This window comes from Solanum lycopersicum, chromosome 3 (assembly GCF_036512215.1).
Source record: "Solanum lycopersicum chromosome 3, SLM_r2.1".
In the NCBI taxonomy this organism is placed as follows: domain Eukaryota; kingdom Viridiplantae; phylum Streptophyta; class Magnoliopsida; order Solanales; family Solanaceae; genus Solanum; species Solanum lycopersicum.
In genome coordinates, this window is record NC_090802.1 from 2,105,974 (window position 1) to 2,123,778 (window position 17,805).

General features: G+C 31.2%; 2 protein-coding genes and 1 long non-coding RNA gene across 3 annotated transcripts; 2 read left to right on the forward strand and 1 right to left on the reverse strand.

The window, feature by feature from the left end:
- Positions 1–8,006: 8,006 nt before the first annotated feature.
- LOC101264893 (putative cyclin-D6-1) lies at positions 8,007–9,980 on the forward strand. The gene is made up of 5 exons (XM_004234088.5): positions 8,007–8,269; positions 8,375–8,461; positions 8,814–9,162; positions 9,291–9,424; positions 9,539–9,980. Exons 1-5 carry the CDS (start codon positions 8,105–8,107, stop codon positions 9,737–9,739), a joined length of 936 nt encoding a protein of 311 aa, XP_004234136.2. The 5' UTR covers positions 8,007–8,104; the 3' UTR covers positions 9,740–9,980.
- Positions 9,981–11,108: 1,128 nt separating this feature from the next.
- Positions 11,109–16,099, forward strand: LOC101265203 (universal stress protein PHOS32). The gene is made up of 2 exons (XM_004234089.5): positions 11,109–12,064; positions 15,733–16,099. Exons 1-2 carry the CDS (start codon positions 11,344–11,346, stop codon positions 15,750–15,752), a joined length of 741 nt encoding a protein of 246 aa, XP_004234137.2. The 5' UTR covers positions 11,109–11,343; the 3' UTR covers positions 15,753–16,099.
- LOC138347785 (uncharacterized) lies at positions 15,446–17,805 on the reverse strand. The gene is made up of 2 exons (XR_011220321.1): positions 16,819–17,805; positions 15,446–16,363 (listed from the first exon to the last, which is right to left on the reverse strand). It is a non-coding gene; the product is annotated as an uncharacterized lncRNA (long non-coding RNA).

Below are 17,805 nucleotides of genomic sequence, written 5' to 3' on the forward strand. Positions count from 1 at the left end.
ATTACATTGGATATGATAAGAAGAAACTTTGTGCAAAATTGATTGGCTCTATTTTGATGTTCACTAAAATCTTTTGCATTTACTATGACACTTTGAGTTTGTTATACCATAATGTATATACCACATTTTTTCCATCATATTTTCCATATATCCTCATGTAATATCAAGAAGGAAAAATTATGCGAAATGACAAACATTTAGAGTATATTATGTAATATAGCTTATAGTTTCAATTATTTTGAATTTGTGGCTGTTATTTCGTGAAATTTTGCTATTTGGTTTACTAATGGTATAAATTTTGAATTTCTATAGCTTGATTTTGTAAATTTTGAATTTATATAATTCGGTCTCTGATTATATAAATTCAATTTGTATATGAGTGACCTAGCTATTCGTATACGATTTATGAATAATTTATAATAAATTACCTTGTTTGTATATTGGCAGTGAGAATTTACTATTTGGTTTTCTAATTGTATAAGTTTAGAATTTCTATAGTAGGGTCTTGATTGTATAAATCCTATATTTGTATATGGGTATCCTAAGCTATTTGTATACGATTTATGAAAAAATCATAATAAATTACATAGTTTGTAAATTGGTAGGTGAAACATATAAACAAAGTTTTGAAAAATTCATAAACGTATAATTACAAAATTTGTATATATTTATCTTACTCCATTGTAATAAATTTATGTGCCAATATCTCTCTAATGCATATATAAAAAGTAAAAACAACATATAAAGGTTCTCGAAAACACACTTATGATTACAAAAATTATGAATAATTAATACAATATAAACTATTAATAGATTCTAATCCAACTCAAAATACATGTAAAAATACAACAAATTTCTTATTATTTTCTTAAAAAACAAAATAACTATCTAAATGGGAACCTATATTGTCTCTGATCATGATATTTGTGTCGGGATAAGTTATTGTGACCTTTTCAGGTGTAATCCTTCATCGAACCATGTGTAGATTAGAGATATTTCGATACCTATTTTCTACGAAAAAATGTCTTACCTTCAGCATCTTCATTTACGATACGAAGTACTTGTTTAGGAGGATCATTTCTCCAAATTTGTGGTTTTTTTAAATGATGTCCTAATTGTGCAAATTTATCTGCAGCTCTATTTCCTTCTCTAAAAACATGTGTTACTATACAACTTTTAATTTTAGGAATAAGTGAATTTATACAATTTATTTGTTTTTGCACTTCTACACATCTAACCACTCTTTTTTGTACAATAACTTCAACCAATGACTTGGAATCTCCTTCTAACCACACTTCTTCCCAACCATTCTCGAGTATTAACTCGAGACCTCTGGTTAAAGCTGCTAGTTCAGCAATAGTGCTATTAGATTTTCCGATTGATTCAGCATATCCTAATAAAAATTCGGCCTCGTGGTTCCTGAAAATACCTCCAATGCTTGATTTTCCTGTTTTGCATTTGCATGATCCATCAAAATTTAATTTTGTCCATCCTATTTTTGGTTTTTGCCATGATACTGAAATTATATTTGAACTTTCTTTGTGCCAATTTCTTAGAAATAATTGAAATGGTTTTTGATGAATCACCCTTTGATATCCCAATATTCTAGAAATATACAACATTTTTTATAGTATTATTGCCTACTTTTTTTGAATAATCATTAGGAGGGAAGAAAATGTAAAAACTAAAAAAAAAAAAAAAAAAATTTTAATTTGGGTGAAAAAATATAAGAAAAAAATTATGTCATGATGAATCCTATGATTAATGAAGAAAACATAGCAAAATCAAAAGTGATCCTAGTTATGCTTACACTTTATAGGAGGAAATGAAAAAATTGTAAAATAAAATAAAAAAGATTAATTTCAAATGGAAAATATAGTCCCATGAGCAAATATTACAAAATTAAAAAGTGACCCTAGTTTTGTATACTTTTATATGAAGAAATGAAAACATAATAAACAAAATCGATTTATTTTAATCTCGGATAAAAACTATAGTTCTATGAGGAAATTTTACTTATGACCGATAAATATTATTGAATGAAAAGTGACCTTAGCTTACGATCAGATGAACGAACCACGGAGAAGAAGCTTGTGTATGCATGTAAGATGGTTTAGTTTCTCAAAATTATGAATACAAAGAACATGAGGATGCAATATACGTTAAGACATTTTAATTTAAGCATGAAAAAAATAATGAGATGATCATATCTTAAACAATAATGAAGATATAAATATGTATTTTTTGCATTGATGAGTTTGAGTGAAATGAAAGGAAGGTAAATTATTCATTTTTGAGTTATGAAGACAAGGCAAAGAATTGAACATTTTTTTTTTTTGAAAGATTTATGAATAAATATTTTATAAATTAAGACCATTATATATATGCAATGGAAAATCAGTCATCATTTAGGGGACTTGTTTAAAACTTACTAGTTACCATTTACTTTTAACTGTCAAAAAGAAATAGTTAATGATTCTTAAAAAAGCATCAAGAATATTCATTTTTTGAGTTTGTGGTGGTTAAATATATAACCCTAATAAATAGGAGATTTTACAAATTATTCATTCATTTTTATTAAGTTTTCAAGAGTAATATTTTGAAAAGCCTAGATTTATTTCGAAATTTACGTTTAAAGGGCATCACGATCATTGGTAGAGCTAGCTCGGGAGAAAATACGTTTATTGAATCCCCTTCAACGATAAATTATATGCGTAGAAGAGGCAAACATATATACATATATATCTTTACTATATATTAAAATGTTTGAATCTTTTCAGTATAGTTTATAAGTGACGAAATTGGTTTTAAAATCATGCAACCAAGATTATTGTGAAAATACCAAAATCTCTTATTTTGCATATATATGTGATGTGTCAAGTAGGAAAAAAGTTTAAGTTATACATATAGTCGGAGAAACGATCCTCACTAATTAGGTGAAAGTTTAGATAGACAACCAATTGAACTATTAACATCTTCCTTATACACTTATTGAATACTTGTGATACATTAAACATATATATATATATTGTAATTTTTTAATTTACAAAACCAAATAGCTAAAATTGTTGTTAAGTTTCCAAAAACTTGGGACAAAATTTGTATAAGGTTGGGCTTTTATAGATCATTGTATAGCCCTCTATATGAAAGAAAGGCCTTAGGTTGAACTCGATTATGTAGATCGTATTGAATAAAAAAAAATTCGAAATATAAATTTATATTTTTATATCATAATATTTCACAAATTATAATTCGCATCCTTAAAAGAATTTATGTACGGTCCGATAAGACATAAATTTGATTGCTGAAGACCGTATTAAAGGTTAATTTATTTATTTGAAAAGGCAATTTTTTTTATAAGAAGTTTTTCCGTATTTTGTGTAGGGTTAGTTTTGGCCAAATTATATTTTTATGACTTCTTAAATTGATGGCAAAAAAATTGAAAATTGAAAATATTTTTTGTTTTTTTGATAAACAAAATTGAAAACCTGAATATCGTAATCCCACCTAGGAATGTGTGTGGTATTATATATATATATTTTAATTTTGATTGGTTAAAATATATTTTTCATGAAAAAGCTTTTAAAAAATGAGGAAAACACCTTCCTTAATCAAAGTAGGAAAAATAATTTTAAGTATGTAATATTTCGAGTTCATTGTCTCGTCTCCACGCACCTAACATCCCAAATCAATCCCTAGCCAGCGGCAAATTCAAAATTTGAAGACTTTGAGGCACCAATATTATTTAGCGCAAATATGAGCTCTAAGATAAATATAAAATTAAAACAGTAAAATAGACACTCGAGCTGGATTTGAATTCAAGTCTCGCGGGTGAATCATTTAGCTTGTACCTGTGCGCAAGGACCCTCCTATGCTTTTCATCGATGCATTGTTAAATATATCCTAAACTCTGTCAGTTTCTCAAAACAGATATACATATAATACATGATATTTTTTTTTCAAAGTTAAAGGATGCACGTGCACCCTACCTACAGAGGTTGATCCGCCTCTGTCCTGGACCTTCACCATCTGAAATCCACCACTCTGATCACCTAATCCCGCCCACACACTATTTACTAAATTATTTATAAATACGTTTGAAATAATATTCTTTCGCTTGCTTACCAAAAACTACAAAATAAACAAGAAACTCACCTATTTTTGCAAAATATTTTTTAGAAATACATTTTTCGTGGAAACATATTGCTCCTTACCAAACATACCTTTTCCCTTTAAAGTGGGAATATAATTGCATAAGTAAGCTTGTCGTCATGCACCCATCATTTGCAATATAACATTTTGCTTTTCAAAATCGATTTGATCAATTTTTAAAGTTAAATTTGATATTTTAAACGTAAAGTCTATGTACACAAAAGTACTATAAATGGTGTAATTTTTCTCATACTAGTATAATGAAAAAATATAATTTAAAATATTGATCAAAGTTCATTTTCTTTGACTTTTAAAAAAAATAAATTATGACAGCTAAAAAGAAATAGCAATGTAACAATATATTCTAATTTCCATGGTAATAATATATTATAAATTTTTAAAAATCTACCTTTCATTCTCAAATTACATTTATTCAAATACAATCGCGTAAATTAAAACAGAAAAAGCATATTTAAACTTATCCATCCCCCATGACTTGCCATTATATGTCAAAAATAAAGTTAAATATAAATAAAAAAAAGAACGAAATAAAAGTTAGAAAAGTAAAAAAGATATCATGATGGTGCTATCTTCATAGGGTGAAAGCGTGAAGGCAAAGAAATTCACATACAAATTTGTGAACCACATTTTTTCTAAAAAAAATTTATCGAATATTCAAAACTTATTAATCTGATTAATTTATCTCGTAATCGTAATTTTTATATTATAAAAATTTAAATTTAAAATCTCTTTTAGGGGCGTGTTCACATGTAGTTGTTTAAACATTAGATAGTGCTCACCACATTATATTGTATAATTTTATAAGGAACTATACTTTAAGCACAATATAATTGATCAAGTTGATTAAATTAACTCTTAATTAAAACAAATTGTTTATTAATGTGAAAATTGTACTCAAACAAGCAAAAATGTGTTACTTGACAAAGTCATTTTGAACTTTAATTTCTACTTTCACAAGAATCAATAAAATTTTTTTTATAACAGTATCATTCTTTTATAGACAAGAAAAAAGAAAAGAAAAAGGAACAAATATGATACAAAAGAAGTATACATTAATCTTTTATAGACAACTTGCATGCAAAAAGAAGTAAGTAGATCATCATGCGTATGAATTAATTGAAGCTACTACTAAACTTTTTAGGCTTATTTCGATTCGCGCGTGAAGATGGTTAATTAAATATTTTTATAAAAAATAATTATATCAAATAGGTGGATTTAAATAGAATGAGCGCTATCATATAATCTGTTTTAAAGTCAAGATTATATTAGTTTTTTTTGATTTATAATTAAAAAAATTGCATAAAATATATAAATGTGATAGATTTCAAATAAAGTGATGTCAAAATCGAGAACGAGGTTTATTTTGTTATATAATTTAATTTTATATTTATACATTATAAAGTAGATCAATATCTATAGGTATTAAATAATATACTTTTTTTTTTTTAGATAAAATAATATTATGAAACAAACTTTAGATCCATTCATGATTGTTGAGTTGAGCTCTACTAGCTAGATCAACAGCCTCTTCATCATTATGTCTTATGATGACTGATCAATGGTCCTAGAAGGAATAGTAAGATAATAAACGGAGTTTAGAATTTGGTTAGAATGATATTTTATTATTTTGAATATTTTTTAAAAAAATGTTTTTAATTAAAAGATGAAAAAGACATTAGTTTATTTTAAAATTAAAAAGATATCATTTTTCTTTAATTTTTGATCAATTTTTGACTAAATTTTTTGATCATTTAATGTTTAATACATATTGTAAGATTTTAGTCAGTTCGAGTCATCAAGAAAGCAAAAGGTATGAAAGGTCCTTAAGGAGGGTAAAAAAATGTTTGTAAAATTTTGTTAAGTTAACCTAGTCCAAAAAAAATAATTTTTTTTGTGATATTGACCATGTTAGGTTTAAATTAGTAAGCAAAATAATTTGAAAAGCTTTGTACAATTAAACATATTTTTCATTTTATATATCATTTTCTAATCTTTACAATTACTAAAGTTCAAACATCAATTTTTTTATTTGGATCTAGTTTGATTTTATATTTTAAAAAATTGATAATATTTGATGTAATATTCTATACATATATAACATATTACATTCTAAGAACAATTTTAAATATCTTTCTTGTCTAGGTCAAATGTAATAAATTTTAGCTTTATTCGTAAGAAATTTGAAAATCGAATTTTTTTTTTAACGCTAGCTGTTCTAACTTATTTTTTAATGAATTATTTTAATTTTTTTCTTTTTGAATGAATCAATTTCTTTTAATTTTGTGTATAATTAATAGCTGAGTCAAATTGAATCGAAATCGATAAGTGTATATTTAATTTTTTTTTTATTTTAATAATATAAAATTAAATATATTAGATATAATTTTTTCATTTTTCTAAAAATATTTTATATACTCATCGTTAATTTAAATGTTTTGACCATCTACACACTTGTTTATTTTGGATTTCTTACGTGAAATCTGATATTGACATTATAGTTAAATTAAATTAAATTCATGCTGCTTGCTTTGGATTCATCCTAGGTAAATACATTTTATCCATTTTTTTTATACTTAAAATTTAAAATTAAAATTTCTAATTAAAAAACGAATAACTTTATTCATCGTCCTCGATGATATATATATATATAACAGGTCATTGGTGATATAAATGTAGATTTTGACATGAGAAATTTCCTATATAGGACACGATATCATGTAGGGATCCTAAACTGTCTGCCTTTCTGTATACTGTAATTCCCAAGTTCAGATATTAATTGTATTCACGTTTGTCACACAGATATTAAAAAGATATAAAAACAAAAATATTTCATATATGCCATCGAAGATAACGATATAATGATAAGTATTTTTTTTATTTTTAGAAAAAATATATAAAATTATGTTTTATAAGTGCACTTTTCTTTATAAATTTAAAATTATTCATAAATTTTTAAATCAGATATCGAATATCGGATGAAAAATGAAACTTATTACTTATCTATTTCATTGGGGGCACATAGCTCCAAGAGAATAGGACTTTCTTCCACCCATGGATGACTGACCCACTCTCCAAGAATCATGTGAATGGCCTTTAGTTTTTTCTTTTTTTTTTTAAATATAAAAAAATTAATTAGAAATGAAGATGTACCTAAGAATAATTTTGATGCAATAACATGTTAAGCATAAGTTTTGTTTTTTAATTAACATTAAAGGGTATATACTTTAATTTGGATTTAATTGTATTTAGAATAATCGAAGGGTAGCTATGACGTAATTGATACATTTATTATTATTTGATTAGGAGGTTTATGCTATGAACATAGCTTTGTGTAAAAATATAGGATGAAACTGCATATAATCGTCCTTTTATGGTTATGTTATTTATTAGACTCCGAACATAGTAAAAATTTATTGTGTCGATCACTAATGTTGAGTTGGTTATCCTACTTGATCCCCCCTCTCCTAGCCACGATGGAAGGTTCCGTAGCATATTATGAGCACCATATAAGGGGTAGTTGAGCGACTCGAGTGAATTGTTTCAACTTATTCTAAGATAGGAACAAAAAAAAGCAGGTTAGGAAGGTGGCCTTGTTATTTTCGACAAATAAGATTTAAATAAACTATAATTTATTTTACTTTCTATTTCCGTCTCAATTATACACTAAGTTATATTAACTTCGTAGAGTAAGACAAATGTGATCTAAGGAAATCAAGAGTCTGATAGAGTTAAAATTTTCATTAATAGAGTTTCAAAATTAAAAAATTAATCGCACTAAATAATTGAAGCTATATTTCATATATAAAAATAAAAAGTAATTTTAATCACGTGGGTATAAATAAGGAGGCCTCATATTGACGCTCTGCTCTGCTCTGTTTTTTCATTCTTTCAGAATCTTCAACTTTTTTTTTGTTCTTTCATAGTTTCATTAATGAAGTTCGATCTCGAGAATCCATTAACGGCCTTCGATGGAGACGACGATGACGACAACGACGTTTCAGCTCTCTTCGCCGCCGAGTCCGATCACACGCCGTCCTTCAAATCTACCGACGTTCACTCTTCCATTCGCAATCACTGCTTCACTCTCATTTCTCAAGTAAAAATACTGTTCAAAATCTTCACTAATTTGTGCTGATTTAATTTTGTTTAAGTCAGTATGTTCTTAGTTTTTTCTGTTTTATTTTTTGTTTTTGATTTGCAGGCGCAATTTTCGTGTGATATCGATCGATTTGCTGCATATCTAGCTGTCAATTACATCGATCGGTTCCTATCCAAGCAACTTATTCTGGTAATTTATCTCATCAGTCAATCGCATTAAACATGAGCAAATGAAGAATCTGAAACAATGTCTGCATATGTATATGCTGTAAAGAGAAACTAAAATGTGAATTTCTCGATGGAATTAGTTGATGAGTTTATAGAAATTTTACTTATATGGAGAATCTGTAACAATGTCTGCATATTTATATGCTGTAAAGAGAAATATTAGATCAGAACTTCGCGACGAAATAGTTGGAGATCTTATGGAAAATTTAATTATATGAAGAATCTGAAACATTGTAACTGCCAGAGAACTTCACAAAATGTGAATTACTGGATGAATTGTTGAAGATCTGATGGAAATTTTTCCTTTTCTGCAGGAGAATAAGCCATGGATTATACGAATTCTCGTAACTGCTAGCCTTTCACTTGCTGCGAAGATGAGGAACATCAACAACTTATCGATCTCTCATATCATAATTCCAGTATCCAATAATTCATCCTTGGATCAATCTGAACATAGAGACAACGAAGGCTTAATTTTCAATTTGCAGTCAGTTCATCGAATGGAGAATTTGATTCTCACAACGCTCAATTGGCGGTTACGTTCCATCACGCCTTTTGCGTTTCTGCAATTTTTCAACTCGTTGTTTGAACTCAGTAATAACCAGTCACTCAGTCAATCTCTCGAAGATAGAGCTTCAGATGTCATCTTCATCTCTCATTACGGTACCGTATTGTCATATCGTATTTTTACTTAATAGAGTAACGTTAATCTCGTGAATAATAGCAGTAATTAATTATTTCTATCTTTATTTTTTTGTTTAATAAAACGTTAATCTCGTGCTTAATTGCAGAAATTAAGCTTGTTGAGTACAAACCATCAGTATTAGCATCATCGGCATTTCTGTGTGCAGCTCACGAGTTGATTCCACAACAAGTTCCATTTTTTTTAGATGCAATTAACTCCAAATGTGGACACATTTATAAAGTAAGATTTGATTATTTTTTTCGAAATCTAAGTCTGTTATAATTTGTGATTATAAGTTGCATATTTGATCTGATTTCTATATTCTTTTATTTTGATGGACGATCATTTACACAGGAGGAAGTTTTGAATTGTTGGAATGTAATGCGTGAAGTTTCTGTGGATGAAGTTGTTTGTTCTAGCTCGTTGACACCAAACAGTGTACTTGACCAAGAAAGTACAAGTGAGAATGCAGATAGGAACAATAGCAAGAAGCGAAGATTAAACGATTTTCGAAATAATCAAACGTTCTATATTTCTCAGGTTCAACACTACTAAATAATTAGGGATGACAATGGGTGATTTAGCCTTAACCTCTACTCCATGTTGTTGGTGCTTACTAAAAAATGTGATGGTAACGTAGAATGGAACAATTGTGGAGAACAAAATTAGAGGAAAATTGTACTTCCTCCATTTAAAGATTAGCGGTTATTTTGATATATTTCTTTTATATATATATATATATATATATATATATATATATATATATATATATATTTATTGATTTAAGGTCATAAAATTTAATAATTTTTTTATTCTTTTAAATTGGATCAAATCAAAACAAGATATAAACAGAAATGAAATGGAAGAACTTGACCGTTTGAATAGTTACACATATTCTCTTTGAATCACAAAGAGAATACTTTTCTCTTAATAAAATCAAATATGACACAAATCTAAATTGCTACTAAATGGAGGAGTGTTTAAATGGGAGAGAAGACGGGGCTAAGAGAGATGAAACGTTGTGGCTTTCACTTGAATTGTTGTCAATTTTAGTTCCAATAGATATGCTTTAAAATAATAATAATTCATTCTCACTTTTATTTATTCAGTTTATATTTTACACGTCTTTTAAAAAATAAAACTGTTATTAATATCACTATTATTATTATTATATGCCGGATAAATTGACGTGAAGTCTTAGATGTTAAAAAATAATTTCAAATCCAAAAACATATAATAAAAAATGTCACTAATTCAAATTCAGTCACATATATTACTCTCATAATTTATTGGTATTAGTAGAAATTCATATATTGATATGTTGATCAATATTTATAGTATTGATCCTATTAATCAATAATAATATTATTGATAAATAATTATGTTAATAACATAGTTCTAAGATATAGTCCTAATTAATATAGGTAGTTTAATCCTAGTGCTACTCTAATTCTTTAACAATGTTGTAACTCGTCAGTTAGCTTCGTTGGACCTGTTCTTTCGACATGTTTCAATGCTTAGCTTCCTTCTTCATCAACATTTGTTGTAGACAAGTCAGTCAATTGCGTTGGACCCGTTCCTTTGACATGTTAAAATCGTCAATTTCCTACTTCCCATTCCGAAAAAATTATCCGAACCGGGTGTTTACACCAAACCAATACAAAATGCATTGATACGAGATTTAAAGGAAGTAAAATAAACTATAAATCATGTATTGACTTGGTGTAAACACCCTATGCGGGCAAGTTTTACCCACATCATTCCTATTTTATCCTTATTGAGTAGTATTATTTATCACTGATTTGACAAATATAACAAGTTTTTTCTTATTCTTTATTTCTTAAATTTCACGAATCATCAAAAATGTCATGTGTAATTATTATTAAATATCGTTCATTGGATGAGACTATTTTTTCCTTAATCAGAAACTTTATATTCAAATTCCAAATATATAATTCTTTTAGTAGAAAATATTTTCTCTCAAATAAGCTTCATTTGATACGAATTTAAATGATAAAACATTATAAAAAAAAAAAAAGTGTCACTTAAATCCATAGTGAAGGAATATAAAGTATCGAAATAGGATTGGGGCAGAGGTGAAAATTGTAACCTCGAATTTCACATTTTCTTTCACACATTTTTTCGTACACTTTCCGGTCATGGCATCACCGAAGAAGCCACCAACAGAATCCGACCGACCACCGACAGCCATCATGCACCAACCGGCTTCCCCTCGCTTCCCGCCGGGAACACCTACATCCGGTGCTAATCGGAAGATCGCAATCGCCGTCGATCTCAGTGACGAAAGCGCTTACGCCGTGAAATGGGCAGTAGAGAATTACCTCCGTCCAGGTGATGCCGTCATTCTTCTTCACGTCCGCCCTACATCCGTCCTCTACGGAGCTGATTGGGGCGCTATAGACGTCTCTATTGACACAACGGATGAGAAATCGAAGCAGAAACTGGAAGAAGATTTCGACAACTTCACAAGTACGAAATCTAATGACTTGGCGCAGCCGCTTGTTGATGCCAACATTCCGTTCAAGATTCGTATTGTGAAGGATCATGATATGAAGGAGAGGCTTTGTTTGGAAATTGAGAGGTTGGGGTTGAGTGCTGTGATCATGGGTAGTCGAGGGTTTGGGGCATCGAGGCGAAGCACGGAGGGAAGGCTTGGGAGTGTCAGTGATTATTGTGTGCGTCATTGTGTTTGCCCTGTTATTGTGGTGAGATATCCTGATGATAAAGATGCTGTTCCTGATGATGATGATAGTTTGGGTAATGATGGCTCAGCTAAAAAAGCAGCAAAGGCGAATGAGGTGCTTCATCTGGTTCCTGAGGAGGATTCCCTTTATCACGATGCGTCGGACAAAGCCACAGGTATATCTAATACTTGCAAACTACAATGTGTATTTCATTTGCTCAGCTTGATGATAGACGAATTAGTTTGTGAGATGAGACTGTGAACTGCATTCAACAAATCAAAATGCGGCATTTAGTTAATATGATGCTGGTTGAAACAAAGGTTGTGACTTTGTTATCTAAATGACTACGCGATGTGTAGTTTGTTTTGATCACCTAAGCTAGTTGTAACTTGTAAGTAATGCTATATGGAAGTATTTTCTTCGATTGCTGTAGGAAGCTGGGATTCTATTGGCTATGGGTTGTGAATTCTGTTTTTTAAATGATGTGATCGGAGTAAAAATCGGTCTGCTTTAGGCTATTTTTTCCTTGAGCCCGGGGTTTATCAGAAACATCCTCTCTACCTCTGAGTTTAGAGAGTTGCAAAAGGAGGCAAGGGTCTGCCTCGCCACACGAGCAGCGAGACACCTTTTTGAATGGAGGCGCCAATTAATACCAAAAACTTAAAATATGTAATTGCATATATAAATATCCAAAATCTCAATAGCAATAACATATATTAGCTAATACTATATTATTTAGTATAAAACTAAATTGAGTAGGGTAGAAATAAATATGTAAGTATTGATTTTTTTTTTAAATGTAGGGAGATTGCATTAGTGCAGTCAGTTAACAGTAGCTTCAAAATATAAAAACAGAGTAAAAAACAGAGTCTGTTTTTACTGGAGAAGAGAGTTGCGAAGTAGTGAGGGAGTAGAAATGGAGAAGAGAGTTGCAAGGTAGTGAGGGGAGGAGAGATGGAGAAGAGAGGGTTGTGAAGTTGCATGGAGAGTCGCGATGGAGAGAAGAAGTTCTAGGTTTGCAAAAACACCAAATAAACCCTAATTTTGCCTTTTAATTATTAAATCAGATCTTTTTTGAAAACAAATAAAAAGGGGGACGCCTTGCCGCCTCGCGTCCTCATCATTCCCCTTTTGGTTGCCTTTCTGGCCTCGCCTCGCCTCATTGCTTGGCGAGAAGTGAGAGGTGAGCCCTTTCATAACACTGGGCAGGGGTATTCTGTATACTCTAGTCTCTACCCTCCCAAAGCCTCACTTTGTGGGACTAGCCTGGGTATACGTTTGTTGTTGCTGCTTTAGGAAACTGGGAATGGTCTGATGAATCTTTGATAAATTGTGAGCCTCTATTTCATTATATGGAGATTCTTGTGGATTGTACATTCTGAGAGGGGTTGAAGGTTTCTCTGTTTTAGGATCGTCAATCTTGTTGCTTGGCTTTGTTGGAGTGAATGAAATGATCGAGATTGGATGTTAACGGAAACTTAGCTTTGTCCAAGTATTTGTGCTTTTAGCTGCACCTTTTTCTTATTTGATGATTTCTTCTCTTTCATTTGGCCTTTTATCTTATCAATTTACGTTTGCTGACCTTTGTGCTAGTTGAAAATAGTTGTTCTCCCTCCCATTTCTCTTTCTGGTTAACTTATCAGTAAAAAGGGAAGTGCATCAGCTTCTATTTTCCATATATACCTCTTCCTGAAGGGGTATGCTGGTTATGTAAGCTACTACATTAAACGTATAGATGATACACCATTATGCGAACTTTGGATTTCTGTGGCAGATTCGACGATTTAATTTCTATTAGGGTACAAAATAGGCATATTTGTCTATTTCTAGACTCGTAGATGATATATAATTTTTAAATGCTGTAAGGAAGAAAATGCTTGAATGGGTCCCCAAAAACGTGTAAAATACTAAATGATCCGCTTCACTCAAAATTGTGCCAAGTTGTTTCACAACAACACTAAATCAATTACATCATGCTTTGGGAGATTACTTGAGACCATGTGAAATGCTTTTGGGGGAGCTAGTGTCGTGGTAGTGGAAAATGCTCAGCCATTAGCCATCGTTGAAGGAAGGAAGAAAATGCTTGAATGGGTCGTGGATAGATTTCTAAAGTTCTGAAAACTTTTAGGTGTTTCATTTGTGGGGAGGAAGACAAAGCCCATGGCTATAGAACTGACCATTAACTTAAAACAAGAGTCAAGAATAGCAAACGATTGAGGGTAAGGAGGAACAAGAGATTGATAGTAACACTTGAAGGAAAAGTAACACTGTAGTGTACCATGTACAAGAGGAGGTATGCAAAAAAAGAGTGGGTTAGGATGGAGGGGAAGGAGGGTTGGAGGGAGACTGGCGAACAAGACAGAAATTTTTTTCAAGGACTCAATAAGTCCCAACTCCCAAGTGTGGGTGAGGGAAGGAGTCTAGGGAAATGGACGAAGAGAGTTCATTTCAAATGCAAGTCCAGGGGATTAGAGTTTGACTTTGTAGTGACAGTCTGAAGAAGACAAACAAGACTTATGAGTGTATGCTTATCATGAACCCTACTGGGGATGGTTGGTGGTAGAAAAGATGCAACGAAGAGAGAGCAAGAGAGAAGTGGTTGGTGGATACAGTTGTAAAGAGGAACCACTGGGGAGGGTACTCTAAGCAGGCAAAAATAGGTTGTAGACTTTGTAGAGGGGGGTGAATAAAGAGAATTCTTTCCCCATCTTTAACTGAAGCTTGTTTTTGTTTGTATTTCCATTTATTTTCCACTTTCGCCCTTCTGAAATGTTCGACTGTTTCTTACTATCTGGAGATGATGACATTTTGGAAGGTCTTGGTTTGAGCCTGTGTGTTTGTGATTCAACTTGAAACTGTTATGGTTGAACAGTGAATTTGCATGCCTGTGGGTTGCTCTATCAAGGTTTTGAAATTCTAATATAGTGCTGAACTCTTCAATTTGTTTATCTCCATTGATGATGCAGACTTCCTGGTGCTGAATTTGTTATTTCTCTGCTTGCATCCTTTATATCTACTGCAACTGTGACCTACAGTTGCCAGCTGATCTGACATTTATTTAAGTTTAGTGTGATAATAGGATTCAAGGATTCACCACTAAACTGGGTATTTAGCCAACCACCATGACTCTCTCAGAATTTACATGGTATAGTGTATGTTGCATAACTGTAACTTTTCATTAGTGACTGGTGAGTTAGATGCTGTGCTGTTTAGCTATGCTAAAATAACTCAATATTTTTAATTGATTGTTGAGATATGCAGAAAAGTCTCATGTGTAAGTTATTCATACGGGAGGCATAGCGTGAACGGTTTGCACGTCTACTGAATTTTTTTGTGCTGAAGTAGCTTTTACTAATTAAAGAGTAGCATATACAATTATATGTAGTTCTAACTAGAGGCCCAGGGACCTCTTTGAAAGTTGTCTTTTTTCATCTACACAACAAGACGGGCATGAAAGAAACATAAGTGTGAGTATTGATTTCAAACTGACTTGTCTTAAGTCCAATCCTTCATACTATGCTGAAAAGTTATTTGACAACATGAGTCATGTCTAATATCCATACAAACAATTAGTCCTTTTTGAAGAATTTTTTGACAGTAAAAGATGGAAAATTGTCAAATACAAACTTCAAAAGAAAATGACTACTATTGTTTTTTCCTTTCTTGTGGCCAAATTTTTGTTTCCTTTATTCTTTCCTAAAACTATTAGCTACTCCATATCAGCAGAACTGGACATCCGTTTACATCGAGTGGACCTATTGCAAGAAATAGTATGTAATATATATTATCCATTGTTCTGGATGACGTAACTGATTACCTAGCTGACTTCGCATGATGATGCAGATACAGAGAAGGCTTCTTGAATAGTGAAGACGGGTGTGCATGTTTCAATACTGACAAAAAAGGGCCTTCAATGGTGTTGACCGCGCTAGTGAGAAATGAATTTGGTGGTTCTCTGTGCCTTCTTTCCGCTAATTATCCTCTGCTGTAATCAAGTTTGTGAAGTCTGGAACAAGTGATATTGTTCATGAGCTACTCCTTTGTCTCTCTTTCTTTTTCATTTTCCTTTCTCTTTTGGAGGCGCGGAGGTGTTGTTTTAGTTTTTTGAATTGCCTGCCTTTTTTCTATGTGCGACTTTTCTGGAGCTGTTATATAAGTTTTATGGTTCTTGGTTGATTGCATTGATATGGAACAGTGCATTTTGTCTTAATTTTTGTGGCTGTTCTCTTTTCCCTTTTGTTTGCTTCGTTCTCCTGGCTAACATGAATTTGTAGGAGGCTGCTGTCCAACATGACGTTTGAGTTTACTATTTACTTTTGATTTCTAGCTATGTTGCTCGGTTCCTCTAAAAGTGTTGCTGCACCCGTGTCAGATTCAAGACATAATTTTGTAGGATTTGGCACACACTTGCCAATACTTTTGAAGAACGCGAGCAACATATGATAGATCTCCCATGCAATCATCTCAAATTAACCTGATTAGGAAGGTAAATGTTCTCAAAAAAGAAGAAGAGAGAAACAGCTTACAAAATCAACAAGAAGATACAAAAATCACTTGCGTTTTATTTATCGATCTCTAGAAAATGAAAATTTGTAATGGCCCATAAAATCGATCTCCCCATCGAGTGAAGAAATTCCAAATTCATTTACCTTCCTCTTAAGTTGACACACTAAAAGGTGGAATACTTTGTTCAAACCTAAAAAAATTACTAGGATCCACTTTACTTTTCACCTTTGCTAACCTTTCAAAATTACCATCAAAATATTTTTCACCCCAAACTGTAGAATTTAAATATCTATATGCATCATCATTTTTCCCAAAATCAAGATCCCTATAATTGAGAAATGTGATACAAATGGCTTCATTTTCTCATAAAGTTCCCTTAGCCATTTAATCTTCTTGTTAGATATATTTTCACTATTATCATACCATGTATTGGATGTTGAACATAGTGTTGTTCCACATAAATTCAATCGAATCGTTAGTCCTCTTGAATGCAAAATACAATGTTGTACGACTTCAAAGCATTCTTTCTTTCTTTATACAGCGCACTGGATCCTTTGTAACTAACCCGAATTCGGGGAAAGTTTGGTTCAACATTGGGAGTAACTCACTCTACCCTTGAAATGACACTTGTACTATTTTCTTACTTCCAATTCCCATATTTTGAATCAAAACTCTGATGAACAAATCCCTAGACACATTTTGCCATCTCCGTGTAATTTTCTACGTTAAGCTTTGATGGTACGCGTACTAGTTTAACTTTCCAAGCTAAAATAACACAAAAACTTGACCCTCCACCTCCTCTTATAGCCCAAAATAAGTCTTTTCCCATCGATTCTCTATCAAGAATTTCTCCATTCGCGTTCATTACACGTGCATCGAGGACATTATCAGCCCATAGGCCGAATTTCCTCATCAAAGTACCAATTCCACCACCACTCCCAACACTAGGGTACAACCTCCCTGGAAATGCAAGATTTTCGCCTTTTTTCGCGATTTCAAAGTAAAATATAATAGCCCCGATATCAGATTCGTTTATCGGAGTTATTATAAAAATTGGATGCGAAGATGAAGAATTTAACCACCTTGGATTTTTCTGACCATATTCTAAAAGATATGAATATGTTGGTGATTTTGGAAGATGTATATGTTTTTTGATATTTTTGTATGAAGTATGACTATAAATGCAATTAAGAAACTCTTGTTGAGCAATAGTTTTAATAAAAATCAAGAATGAAACTAACAAAAATGGGAGAAATTGAAAATATTTTCCCATTTTCCGAAACGAGTTAAAGTTACTAAACTATAAGAAGAAGAAGAAGAAAAAGAAGAAACTCGAAATTCTTTTTCTTGTTTTATTTAGATGGAGAAATCTAAATTCTCAATAGAAAATGAACGAAGCTATATGCAAAG